General features: G+C 47.4%; 2 protein-coding genes across 33 annotated transcripts in view; one reads left to right on the plus strand and one right to left on the minus strand.

The window, feature by feature from the left end:
• SNED1 (sushi, nidogen and EGF like domains 1) overlaps nucleotides 1-4,227 on the plus strand; it is a 100,626-nt gene extending 96,399 nt beyond the window's left edge. For all 7 annotated transcript variants that reach the window (XR_010149974.1, XM_063791005.1, XM_054679685.2 and 4 more), the window contains one exon: nucleotides 382-4,227. Coding sequence is in view for 1 of the 7 variants with exons in the window: in XM_054679683.2 (XP_054535658.1) it covers nucleotides 382-450 (69 nt within the window). In the remaining 6 variants the exon portion in view is untranslated. The remainder of the gene's footprint in view (nucleotides 1-381) is intronic.
• Nucleotides 1-12,775, minus strand: part of MTERF4 (mitochondrial transcription termination factor 4) — a 64,019-nt gene extending 51,244 nt beyond the window's left edge. For 6 of the 26 annotated variants that reach the window (XR_010149975.1, XM_063791010.1, XM_063791011.1 and 3 more), the window contains exons 1-5: nucleotides 10,886-12,775; nucleotides 8,030-8,528; nucleotides 6,319-6,462; nucleotides 5,882-6,066; nucleotides 2,941-3,097 (exon numbers count right to left, since the gene is read on the minus strand). Coding sequence is in view for 23 of the 26 variants with exons in the window: in XM_063791010.1 (XP_063647080.1) it covers nucleotides 2,941-3,097; nucleotides 5,882-6,066; nucleotides 6,319-6,462; nucleotides 8,030-8,528; nucleotides 10,886-10,906 (1,006 nt within the window). In the remaining 3 variants the exon portion in view is untranslated. The other 20 variants (XR_008546760.2, XM_054679697.2, XM_054679698.2 and 17 more) reach the window with 14 other exon arrangements.
• Nucleotides 12,776-13,008: the final 233 nt, after the last annotated feature.

The raw sequence follows: 13,008 nt of genomic DNA on the forward strand, positions 1-13,008 counted from the left end.
CAACCTGACACAGCTGTGCCCTTGGAGAAAAGACCCAGAGTCGTTACCGGAAGGAGGAGGGCAGGAAAGAGGAACAGGCTGTGATTTCACATTTAAAAGTTGCAATGCTGAGCCCACATGTTCCTAAAGATGGGGATGTAGTCGGTGGAGGCTGCCCCTCCCCGTGTGCACTGCCATATGGTAGAATCCTGGTGCTCTAAGAACGCGGGGTCCTCCCCGTGTGCACTGCCATATGGTAGAATCCTGGTGCTCTAAGAACGTGGGGTCCTCTGGGTGACAGAGGCCCTGAGGGCCACTAAGAGAAGCAGGAAGCAGCCCATTTAAAGAGGAGTGGGAATGCCTGTCATTCTCCTCATGCTTCACTTTGTTTTTTCTTCAAAGGATTTAAGACGTTCTTGTTACACTCCACCAACCTCACGAGTTTCTAACACCCAGGAAGATGAGGTCTAAAAACTGGATGAAAAAGGACACCCTGAGAGAAAAGGTCCTAGCTGGAGTCAGTCCCCTCTGTGACCTCTCTCCTCAGGCCTCTAGAGGACAGATGGCCAGGCCTGTGCACACACCAGCCCGCCCTGAGAGACCCCTCTGGGACCAACCACCTGTGAGTCCTGCGATGCGTTTCAGCAGCCTGTGCCCTCACCCAGGCTGCAGTTCCTGAAGGTGTGGTCTGTGTCTCTGCGGATGAGATGACAGCTCGCCATTCCCCGGGATCCGTGAGGCTGTCAGTCAGCCACGCTTCTGCAGTATGCAGAAACCTGTTCTTAGACTCCAAAGCCAGAGAAAGAATTCTCCCTTCGAGGCCCAACAAATTGAGAAGGAACTGTGATGGACCACTTCCAAAACAGAGACGGGGGCAGGGGCTGAAGGGCAGAGACCAGGTGATGTCAGAAGGAATGCCGGGTTGCAGACACAGCCGCCCCTGCTCTGGTCCTCCAGCGTGTTTATGACGCTCGTGCAGGTCGACGAGCCATCCTACGGACTAGTTAACACTAAGGTGGAGTTCAGACTTTTTTAGACAACGGCGCGACTGGCAGCCTTTCACTGTCAAGGGTCAGACGGTAAACATTTTCAGCTTTGCAGACCAGAGGTCCCTGTGGCTACAGTAGCGCAGACACAGCCACAGGCATGTCATTGAATGGCTGCGGCTATGTTCCAATCAAAACTTATTTACAATAACAGGTGGTGGCCAAATTGGCCCATGGGCCTTATTTGGTGAACCCTGTTCTATGAGATCACCTAGGCTTCAGCCTTCAACAGTGGAAGCCATCCCCTGAATGACAAGTCACAAGGGTATCAAAGACCCCTGAATTTTCATGGAAAAAGCTATCCAGACCCCTGCTTGGAAAGCTAAGGCACACTGCCACGAAGCAGCAAGGACGCCTTACAAGTCTCAGTGCAACAGAGATGGACACCTGGGCTGGGCTGGACAATGTTTAAGGTTCCTTTCAGTCCATGACTCAAGTGATACTGTTTTAGGCTATCAGGTAGTAAACACGATCTTAGACATCCCCATCTTCGTAAGCAGAACAGTACGGCACTTCACCACATCTGCTTCCCACCGTGCTTCTAAGCAGCTGTCTTCCCCCTGCTAATGTTACAACCAAAGCAGCCACCCCACCTCCTCAAGTGTTGAGCCTCACGACGGCTGACCCAGCTGGAAAGCCAGCGCCCTGCCGCGTCACCCTGACTCTGCTCAGAGCCAGCATTCCAGCCACAAAGAGGGCCTCCTTCCTTTCCTCTTTCATAAAAATGTTTTTTGAAGAGTTGAGTATATTTTAGGCTTTTTATCTTTATTAAAATTTCATGTGCATGTGTCTGTGTATTCTGCAATTTGTCATTTTCAGAAAGAAGGAACAGGCAATTCGAGAAGTTTCACCTGTACTCCCGAGCTGTTCCCCAGGCTCCAGACCCACTTGAGAGCAGAAGGTGGAGCTCAATGAAGGGTCTCGAGCTCAGCGAAGGGTCACTGGGTGAACTGAGAGAAACCACGTTCACAAACGCGTACTGCGGACTTCCTGCAGCCCTGGGACCTGTCACTGTTTGTCCATGTAAGATACAGCATTACTAGCAGATGCTAAGATCGAGTGATATCACTGGAAAAGTAGGTGAATCCTACTAGGAAACTTTCTACTCCCTACTAGGACCTCAAGCCCCTCAGCCACACAGCAAATGCTAATATGCTCCAGTGTTGGCTTAGAAGCCTTTGTGTCAACAAGAACTGGCTCCTGAGTCCCAAGCTTGGTGCCACACAGCAAATGCTAATATGCTCCAGTGTTAGCTTAGAAGCCTTGTGTCAACAAGAACTGGCTCCTGAGTCCCAAGTGCTGTCACAAGACTTGCCCACTGGGATGTTTTCCACATTAAATATCGAGTAAAAAGACTTCCTGGTGCTCAGGAATTACAGTTCGTTCTTGAAACATTCCAAAGAGGCCACCACAGCTTTTCCCATGTGGCTTCTTTTACAAACTCGAATGGCTTCCTTGAAAATACTCAAAGTCCACCCAAGGAAATTAGTAATAATAGAATCAGAAAACTGTCAGGAGCATAAAGATTTACTTCTCTATCAAAATGAAAGAAGCAATCATGAGTTGCTGAATTACCCATCTGCTAATGAAACCGGGATGGACTGATCATCTAACCAAGTGCAGACTGAGGATTCTACTTAGTCATCCGATTGGGTACAACAACAGCAGCCTAGGTTCTAGGGAGGGTGGCAGTGACCGGGATGCCACAATGGAAGAGAAAATGAAAACACTGGCACAGTGAAATGTCTCATTTCCAAACAGTTTTGCCTATGGCCAAGCAAGGCAATAAAGACAAACTCTCCCTTTTCCCCATTGCATGTGGGCTGCCAGGTACAAGTAAGGGAATCTTTGCTGTGCCCACTGTCCTCCAGTAGAGAACCCAACAGGCAAGGGCCCCACTCAGGTATCAGCTCACCTCCTGCACCTCCCCTAAGCAGGAACTCCTTCCACTGGCAAAGGACTGCCACTGCCATCTGACTCAACTGTGGCGATGTGGACGGAGTCACCAAGCTGCTTTTCTTTTGCAAAACAAAAGTCTTTTTCTTTGCAGTCACCGCTGTAAGACGAGGCTGCTGGAGAAAACAAAAGCACCTAGATTTCAGTGCTGAATCCCCACAATTGCATGCAGCTCACACCTACCAGGGGTATTCCAGTGCATAGGGGAAAGGAACCCGGCTGAAAAACCAGCTCCTTATTTTTCTTTTAAATAAAATAATACAATCCTAAGTCCATTTACCATCTGAAGTTGTCACGAGCGAACAGTCACGTTACTGTTGTGGACCAGGCCTTAGATGAGTTTCTCAGGCTCAGCACTGACATTCTGGGCCGGATCAGCCTCTCTTGTGGGACCATCCTGTGCACTGCAGGATGCTTTATAGCACCCCTGGCCTCTACCCACTAGAATCCTACAATCTACCAGATCCTAGGATCTAGCTGATCCTAGAATGCTACCAAGGAGACTTGAATTTTGGTCCCATCATCAAAAATGCCTTCTGCATCAATCCTATGCCAATTTCCCCTAAAAGAGGGCTAACTGGAATGTTCTAGGATGTACCAACCCTCCAGGACCCTCTTAGAGCTCATGCCATCAGAGACAGGCCTCCACCTCAGGGATCACCCCGGCTGACATCAAATTCCTCTTCTCTTTTCCCAACATTTCACATTGTTCTTCGGACTCACTGAGTTCCCTAAGGTGACACGCCCCCCCCCACACCCACCTTGGGGGGTCACGGATTGCTCCCTGTGGCCCTGGCTTCAGCCCACCTGCTCCATGACCCTATGCTCTTCTCCTCTGGTTCTCGAAGCTGTCTGTAACCAGGGCAGGGGAGATAACTGTATGGGACCATTCCCTGGCCTCCACCTGCCCCAGCACTCTCCAGGCCAGCACAGTCTGGCACTACAGACTACAGGGCTGGAGACACCAGGCTTGGAAGTGACCACTGGCCAAGAGCTGACATAAAAGCCAACTTCCCCGAACAGGAAGGGCCTGTTCTTCACAAAGATAAAGAAAACTGCCAGCATTTTGCTGGCCTTAAGAAGCCATGCAAAATTAACCAGTACATCATGAATTAACTTCTTTTACTCTGCTGTGCACTGAATACCATTATGAAGCAATATACTTTTGGACTAAAAATAAGCATTTTTGTGGAAAATCTGCTACATGTTTTCATAAAATAAAGTGCTATGATGTACTAAAACCTCACATTGCCTTCTCGTAATTTTATTTTTATCACAAGAAGGAAATACATAGTGATTCCTGAACCGGAAGAACGAACCCCATCTTCCAACTGTCACGGAATTATCACCAACATATTCAAAAGAGAAAAAAATAAAACCAATTGTTGATATAATGAGTCCCCTTGATTTGAATAGCTCAACATAAGTATCTTATTCAGGATGGGACAGGGCCCTCCCCACAGACACGTGACAACAGATCAAACATGCATTTCCTGTTTCCTGTTTGATCTGTCTGCCTCTCAGGTGACTTATAATTTTTTTCATCAAGAGACCAGTTTTAGAATAAAAAATAACGTGAGAAGATTCAAGTAAAGGGCCCAAAAGCTTTAAGAGAATGAAAAGCTTCCTTGATATCTCTGGGCCCTTTCGCTCTAGCCCTTCCATCACAGCTGTTCCTCCTCGTCATCATCCTCATCATCGTCATTGTCCTCGGCCTCGTCGTCGTCCTCATCATCGTCATCCTCATCATTGTCCTCCTCATCCTCCTCATCCTCATCCCCATCCAGACTTGCCCTTTTGTCATCAGATGTGCTGCTCTCAGACTCCTCCTCCTCCCGAGCCAGGAGCTTCTTAAAAACTTGAAACTCCTCAACAGAAGTACAGGCTGTCCTGGCCAAAAACTCAGCTTCTGAAACTCTGAGAATGTCCTTGAGCAATGGGTTAGGGATCTGTGTCTGCCCCTTCTTATCAGGGGTTTGGTACCGTCCCAGGCGCTCCAGGTAAATGTGTCTCTGCTTAATCTTGGTTAGTGAATACTGCAAGTACTCACTCTTTACAATGTCTGGATGCTTAATTCCCATCCTGAAGTATGCATACTGGAAGACACAAACACACTTAGGAGTCCCAGATACAGAGTACTGAAACCTATCATTCTATAAACCATAAAAACTTAAGTTGTTCAAAAGGATTCAAAAAGAATTGCCTAATTGACAACAGCGAATACCCAGTCTAGGATACTGACATTTGTGTGACAGCCAGCAGTTTCAAAACACTTTCAAATTCATCCTGAGAAACATGGAGCAGGAAATAAAGGGGTGGGAGGGAAAAGGGGCAGGAGGGAGAAGGGGCAGAAGGAAGAGGTGGTATTTTTCTTTAAATGGGGAAGGAAAAGGATGAATATGGAAAGAATAGGCAAAACATTCAGAAAACATCTAGAAATTCCACCTAAGTTGTCATAATTATTACCAAAAAATCGGACAACTGTTAAAATTACATTTTCAAAATCAACATGCAAAATAGATTCTAAGGACAGGAAGGTTTCAGCTATTTTAAAATTAGCTATTTCAGAGTCCCCACTTAGACTCTAAGAATAGGACTGAATCATTCATTATTAATCGCAGAAAAGTTGAAGAATAGGTTTGATCTGTAGTAAAGAAATTAAAGATTTCTCTTTGGCTGATGTATGCAGAGAATCTAGTCTTTCACTTCCTCCACTCAAATATGAGGTGTCCGAGGCTTCTTATCCATATAACTGACCTTCACTACATTTGAAAAACCTGAGAAACTTGCTGTTACTACACTAATCACGGTACCAGTCATTCTCACCTGAAACTACGCTAATCCCATTACCAGTCATTCTCACCTGAAACTACGCTAATCACGCTATCAGTCATTCTCACCTGAAACTTGTATTCCAGTTGACCCAGGTCCTCTCGAAGAACAGAGGGGCAACTGTGCAAAATCCTGGTGACTTGCTGTACCGTGAAAAGGCACTTCTCCTTGAGAAGCCTGACAGTGTCGTTAATGTCCTGCTGGCGCATGGTGAAAATTTCAGGGCAACAGTAAAGCACCCTCTTTAATTTCCCTGCAGAACATTCAAAAAAGGCAAGCACATAATTTCAGGATACTCCAGAAACTCAAGGAGCTAGCTGCACCCAATTTAAGTCCACATTTAAAAACAAACAAGGATCCTCTCCTTCCACAGAGCAAGTGGCAATTTCAGATCTATCTTCCCAGAAGCACCATGGAAATGATACATCTCCCCACTGACTTCCTGACACTCCTCAGACTCACCATCCTTCCCTCCCTATATTCCTGCTTTATTCTGGCCTCCCACCTGAAAGGTGCCAACTTTGTATTTTGGGTCTCCTCTTGTCCTCCTCACTTGGAAAAGAATTTCCCAGGCATTTACTGGAAAGATCAGAGAGTAATATGGGAGAGTAGTTTCCTCCATATTGCGGGTTTGGGTTGATGTTTCCTTCTATAATAAAATAGTCATTGAAGCATTCACAACTAACATTCTCAAGCTGAACTCAATGAAAAGGAGTTCCATCACCATCGTCATCATAACAGTAATAACAATAATAGTAATCATGAGGACACACAACACCAATGCTGACGTCCTGGTTACCAGGGTCACCATGTATCTTCTCCAAGCCAGGGCACCTTGAGTGAAAGAGGCCCTATTAAAACCGCACTAACTGGTGTAAACTGGGACTATTCCAGGCCTTCCTAGGGATAGCTGAGCAAAATTCAGTAATTGGAAACTTAAAGTCAACTATTTAAACTGTTAATTAAAATTTTCCTAACATTTGAGTTAGTGATTATCTTAATATGTGAGGAATTTCAGTTTAGGTTTATCTTCATTTCTTAAGGCTGTGCTGAGTTTGCTAATTAATAACCACCACACATAATATATTTAGACTTTTAGATTACACTGTAAGAATCTGTTAAGAAAAATATATAAGGCTACCTTTTTCTTATCTTCTAGAGAAGGAGGCCTGTAGAGATGCTGTGAAATGGTGGATCCTAAACCTTCTACCACTGCCTCAAAAAAAATCTTACCAGGAAGAGTCAATAATGCAAAGAAATAATAGTGGAACTCCTCTGGTCAAAGTGGGTAAGGGTCCTTGGAGACCCCCAACTCCTCCAGAAGGCCCTTAAAGAGATTCAAGGAACTTTGAGCATCCTTGAGATGTGAATATTGTTGGGGGCAGGAGTGGGGGATAAATAGAAGGGAAGGCCACTCCATGAGTATTCCCAGGAACCTGGCAAGATCTCTCATGTTCCAGAGTAAATCTAAACACTCGACTAGAATCTAAGTCTTTACAAGAGATGTTGGTTTGACATCACATCACAGAGACAGAGCACTAAGACCATTTCATGTTGATTTAAACATCAAATGCTATATGTATACATATTTATCAACATCACATATCAGCATCAACCCACTAAGCACATACCATATGCCCACCACTGCACTAGGTGCTGAAGATCCCACGGTGAACAAGGCAGACAAGAGTCTCTGCCCTGGCACTCAATTTTTTCTTCTAGTCTTAACTCCTCCTCCTTCCCTCTCGAAATGTATTCTGCACAGAAAGCCACTCCTATTCCTCACCTCCAAGCCGAATTATACAATCCTCTCCAGGAACACTGACATACTCAGAAACCTCCCCTAATCCATCTCACCTTAGGCTGCTCTTTCCCCAACTCTGGCTCCTCTCACACTATATAAAATCTTTTTTTTTTTGAGACAGCCTTGCTGTCACCCAGGCTGGAGTGCAGTGGCGCCATCTCAGCTCACTGCAACCTCCGCCTCCTGGGTTCAAGCGATTTTCATGCCTCAGCCTCCCAAGTAGCTGGAATTACAGGTGCGTGCCACCAAGCCCAGCTAATTTTTCTATTTTTAGTTGAGTCAGGGTTTCACCATGTTGGCCAGGCTATCTTGAACCCCTGACCTCAAGTCATCTGCCTGCCTCGGCCTCCCAAAGAGCTGGGATTACAGGCATGAGCCACCGCACCCAGCCAAAATCTGCAACTTCTTGTACCTTCTCCAAGCCCAAGCTTTCGCAGGTAACTGGAGCGCTTCCTCATTTGCATAATAGGCAGTTTCAATAACTGGGGACTTTTCTTCAAGACCACACACACAGGCTCTGGATTCAGACCCAAGAGAATAAATTCTGAAATGATGTCCAGCAACTGTTGAAGACTGGCATCTCGCCGTACACTGAGCAATTCATTAATATGGGCATTGCTGAAACCCATGTCCTGGAGGGAACTCATGACCCTCTCTAGCTCCAAGGACCCTTGTTCCACAGGAGTCCCCTGCTTCTCAAGGAGGCACTGAACAAGATTCCTCCTGCACTCTGGTTCCTGCACATAGTTATTGGATCTAACACAAGATAACTCCTCAGTGACCCCTCCATTGGAGGCTGTAGTCAGTTTGCGCAACAAAGAAGCTGTCGTCCTTCTCTGTTCTCCAAGATGAAGAGTCTGCCTAGCCATACAGGCCCAGGTGAGGGGGATCAGGCGGTGCCAGTCAAGGACCTGTAAGACACAGGACCAAAAGACAATTAATTCCTCACTATTCCAGTGTAATGGACACCATAAGACTTTTGAGCCAGAGTACTTACTGCGTTGGTTCCACACAAACATACAGTTTTTATAAGCAATCTGCAAAATCCTATCTGAACTTAAGCCTACAGAGAAGGAAGCTCACATAGAACAGGGTATTTCAAGGCCACAGAGATGGGAGTCAAGCAGGTACAATATTGTTAGCTTTTGCAGCTTTAAGGATGGGAGCAGGGACATGGAGGAAGAGGGAAAAACTATTTCTAGGCCACCTGGTCATGTGTGCCAGAAAAGTCTGGACCTCAGACTACTCTCCAGATTCATGTTCTTAAATTCATTCCACGAGAAGAATCTTGTGGGATACAGAGTTGGCCCTTGAACAACAAGGGTTTGAACTGCTTGGATCCACTTATATGTGGATTTTCTTCCGCCTCTGCCACCCTTGAGACACCAAGACCAAACTCTCCTCCACCTCCTCTTCAGCCTAAAGACCTTATGAGGATCTACTTCCTCTTAATGAATAGTAAATACATTTTCTCTTAGGATTTTCTTTTTGTTTTTTGAGACGGGGGTCTCACTCTGTTGCCCAGGCTGGAGTGCAGTGGTGCAATCATGGCTCACTGCAGCCTTGACTTCCCCAGGCTGAGGTAATCCTCCCACCTCAGCCTTCTGAGTAGCTGGGACTACAGGTGCACACTACACCCTGCTAATTTTTGTATTTTTTGTAGAGACGGGGTTTTGCCCTTATGATTTTCTGAATAACGTTTTCTTTTCTCTAGCTTAAGAATACAGAATGCAATATATATATACAAGATATGTGTTAACTGTTTATGTTGTCGGTAAGGCTTCCAGTCATGAGTAGGCTATTAGCAGTTGAGTTTTGGAGGAGTCAAACGTTACGCACTGATTTTCAACTGGTGTGGGGGCGGTCTGGTGCCCCTAACCCCTCTGTTGTTCAGGGGTCACAGTAATTAGTCAACTTGCATACACAATTCCAGTTGACCTCAGAAGTCTTCAGTGGTTCAGGCTGGTGCTTAACAAACTATGCACAAATCATCCAGGCACTCTAAGCCAGCAGTCTTCAACGTTTTTGGCACCAGGGACTGGCTTCATGGAAGACAATTTTTCCACAGACTGGTGAGGGGTTTCAGGATGATTCAAGCATATTACATTTGTTGTGCACTTTATTTCTGTTATTTTCACGTTGTAATAGAAGATGAAATAATTATACAACTCACCATAATGTAGAATCACTGGGAGCCCTGAGCTTGTTTTCCTACAACCAGGAGGTCCCATCTGGGGGTGATGGGAAACAGTGACAGATCATCGGGCATCAGATTCTCATAAGGAGCGTGCAACCTGGATCCCTCAAAGGCGCAGTTCACAATAGGGTTCGCGCTCCAGTGAGAATCTAAGGCGGCTGGTCTGACAGGAGGCGGAGCTCAGGCGGTAATGCCAGCGAAGGGAGCAGCTGTAAATACAGTCTGGCTGGCTCACTTGCCGCTCACCTCCTGCTGTGCAGCCTGGTTCCTAATAGGCAAGGGACGGTACCGGGGGTTGGGGCACCCCTGCTCTAAACCCTTCACATCGGTCCCAACCCCTTCTCCAGCGTCATCGATTGTCGCCCTGGGGCCACCCGGCCAAGCCCAAGCTCTGGCTGCTCTCCAGCCTCCCCTGTCCAGATGCTCCCTCCGCCAGGAACACCGGGCAGTCGCTGGGGTCAGCGGGCGCGGCCCGGGAAACTGGGCTCAATGAGCCTAAAGACCTCTATGCTGATTCCGCTTCCTCTTAATGAAAAGTACATGTTATCTTCCTTGTGAAGTTGAAACTCTTGTTCAACAGTCAACTCAGGCCGGGCGCGGTGGCTCACGCCTGTAATCCCAGCACTTTGGGAATTCGAGGCGGGTGGATCACCTGAGGCCAGAAGTTAGAGACCAGACTGGCCAACACGGTGAAACCCCGTCTCTACTAAAAATACAAAAATTAGCCAGGCATGGTGGCGGGCGCCTGTAATCCCAGCTACTTGGGAGGCTGAAGCAGTAGAATTGCTTGAACCCGGGAGGCGGAGGTTGCAGTGAGCCGAGATCGCGCCATTGCACTCCAGCCTGGAGACAGAGCGAGACTTTGTCTCAAAAAAAAAAAAAAGTCAACTCTATATCCCACAATAATTGAGCAGAGCCACGGGTCCAGGATGCCAAAACCAGGTCAGCGTGCACGGACCTCCGGGAGGGCTCCACGACCTGGCCGTGAAACACTCGGCGGCCGCGGTTCCTCTGCGTCGCTGCCCGCCCGCCTGCGACCCGGAGAAGCCCGCGCGCCCAGCTCGAGCTTACCTGACGGCTGAACGCAGCCATAGCGCGGAGAAGATGGCAGCAGTTACGGCGCCGGAAGCAGAGGTCCTCCCCCGTCCTTCACTTCCGGCCCCCGGTCCGTCACCGACGCCGTTCCCAGCGCCAGCGCGGTGCTGCTGGATCGTGATTCCGGCCCGGAGCTGTGCTGAGCGTTCACGGCCCCGCGGGGCTCAGGTGTCCCGGGGCGGCCCCTTAGAAAGCCGGAAGGCCGGAGTCGCGCCCGTCACCGTGCCGCCGCCTCTGCCGCGGCCTCAGCCTTGGGGGGCCTCGGTGTCCGGTTGTTCCCGTTGCACTGCCGTGTCCCGTTTCGCAGAGCTCTGGGCCGCGTGAACGAATGGGTCGTCCTGGCCCATACTTGTGTTTCAGATGACCTGAGAATTCCTCTCGAGAGTACAGGTAGAGGGGAACTGGTTCCTTGCTTCAGGAACTTCACCCGAGAGCGCAGAAATCCTTCCCGAGGCAGGAAAAATGGATTCCGTTCCATGTAGAGATATTTAAGATTTTATTGTGTAAAAATCTGTATTCAGCGTGAACACCGGGGCCACCTACGCACAAAAAGAAGTCTTTACCGCTTTTCTTTCTTTTTACTCTCAGCCAGTGGAAGATGAGAATTTGCCGTTTTTAAAAGACCCAAGTAAAATGACAGGAATTACGGCACATTTCCCTTTATAAGCAAGAGCCTTCCCAACTTCGAGGTCTGGTTCCCTCTTAGGATGAAATATAGTGAAGTTTTAGCCCAACGTGTATTCATTCTTAAATTTCCTCTCTCGACCTAAGAGCGTAGGCATCTTTCACAAGGTGATGCTTGTGAAGAATAAAAAGGTGTGCTTTCTCAGCTGCCTAAATCCTGCCACCAAAGCCTTAATTTATAAGCATTTCTTGTTTTATCTACTTCATTCTGGACTGACATAAAGGATTTGATTCTTGCATGGGCACACATTTACATATCTGCTTTGCGCCAGGCATGGAGTGGGGTGCCAAACAATTTATGTAAAACTGTCTTTTGACAAAAGGATTATGTCAAAGAAAAGGAAGGTTCTAATCCGTGTAGAACTAAAGAATTGGTTGCTTTGGCAGAGTGCAGTGGCCCACGCCTGTAATCCCAGCACTGTGAGAGGCTGAGGTGGGGGGGATTGCCTGGGCTCAGGAGTTCAAGACCAACCTGAGCAACATAGGAAAATCCTGTCTCTACAAAAAATAAAAAATTAGCTGGGAGTAGTGGCGTGCACCTGTAGTCCCAGCTACTCAGGAGCCTGAAGTGGGAGGATCACTTGAGTCCAGGAGGTTGAGGCTGCAGTGAGCCATGATTGCACCACTGCACTCCCTGCGTAACAGAGCAAGACCTTGTCTCAAAAAACAAAAGGAAAAAAAAAATTGGTTGCCTTTGTTGTTTTTTATAATGTAATTTTCTTCTCAAAATACTCAACTGTCAACATCTCACAATAAATTGTGTTAATGCTACACCAAAAGCCTAAGAAAATCCCATGAGCCACCCCAACTCCCTGGAAAGAATCAAGGAACCTGAACAGTTTGTCTAGCTCTAGAAATAAAATGACAGCTGGGACATGGGGATTACTATGAAAAATTGACATGAGCCCGGGTGTGGTGGCTCACGCCTGTAATCCCAGCACTTTGGGAGGCCGAGGTGGGCAGATCACCTGAGGTCAGGGGTTTGAGACCAGCCTGGAAAACATGGTGAAACCCCATCTCTACTAAAAATACAAAAATTAGCCAGGCATGGTGGTGGGCACCTGTAGTGTCAGCTACTCAGGAGGCTGAGGCAGGAGAATCACTTGAACCTGGGAGGCGGAGGTTGCAGTGAGCCAAGATCGCGCCATTGTACTGCAGCCTGGGCAACAAGAGCGAAAGTACATCTCAAAAAAAAAAAAAAAAAAATTGACATCACCTTCAGTCTTGTGTGAAAACTCTGCTCTCTCGAACCATACTTTAAAAATATGCAGTGGGTTGGGCACGGTGGCTCATGCTTGTAATCCCAGCACTTTGAGAGGCTGAGATGGGTGGATCACCTGAGGTCAGGAGTTCGAGACCAGCCTGGCCAATATAGTGAAACCCTGCCTCTACTAAAAATACAAAAAGTAGCTGGG

This window comes from Pan troglodytes, chromosome 13 (genome assembly GCF_028858775.2).
Source record: "Pan troglodytes isolate AG18354 chromosome 13, NHGRI_mPanTro3-v2.0_pri, whole genome shotgun sequence".
Taxonomy (NCBI): Eukaryota; Metazoa; Chordata; class Mammalia; order Primates; family Hominidae; genus Pan; species Pan troglodytes.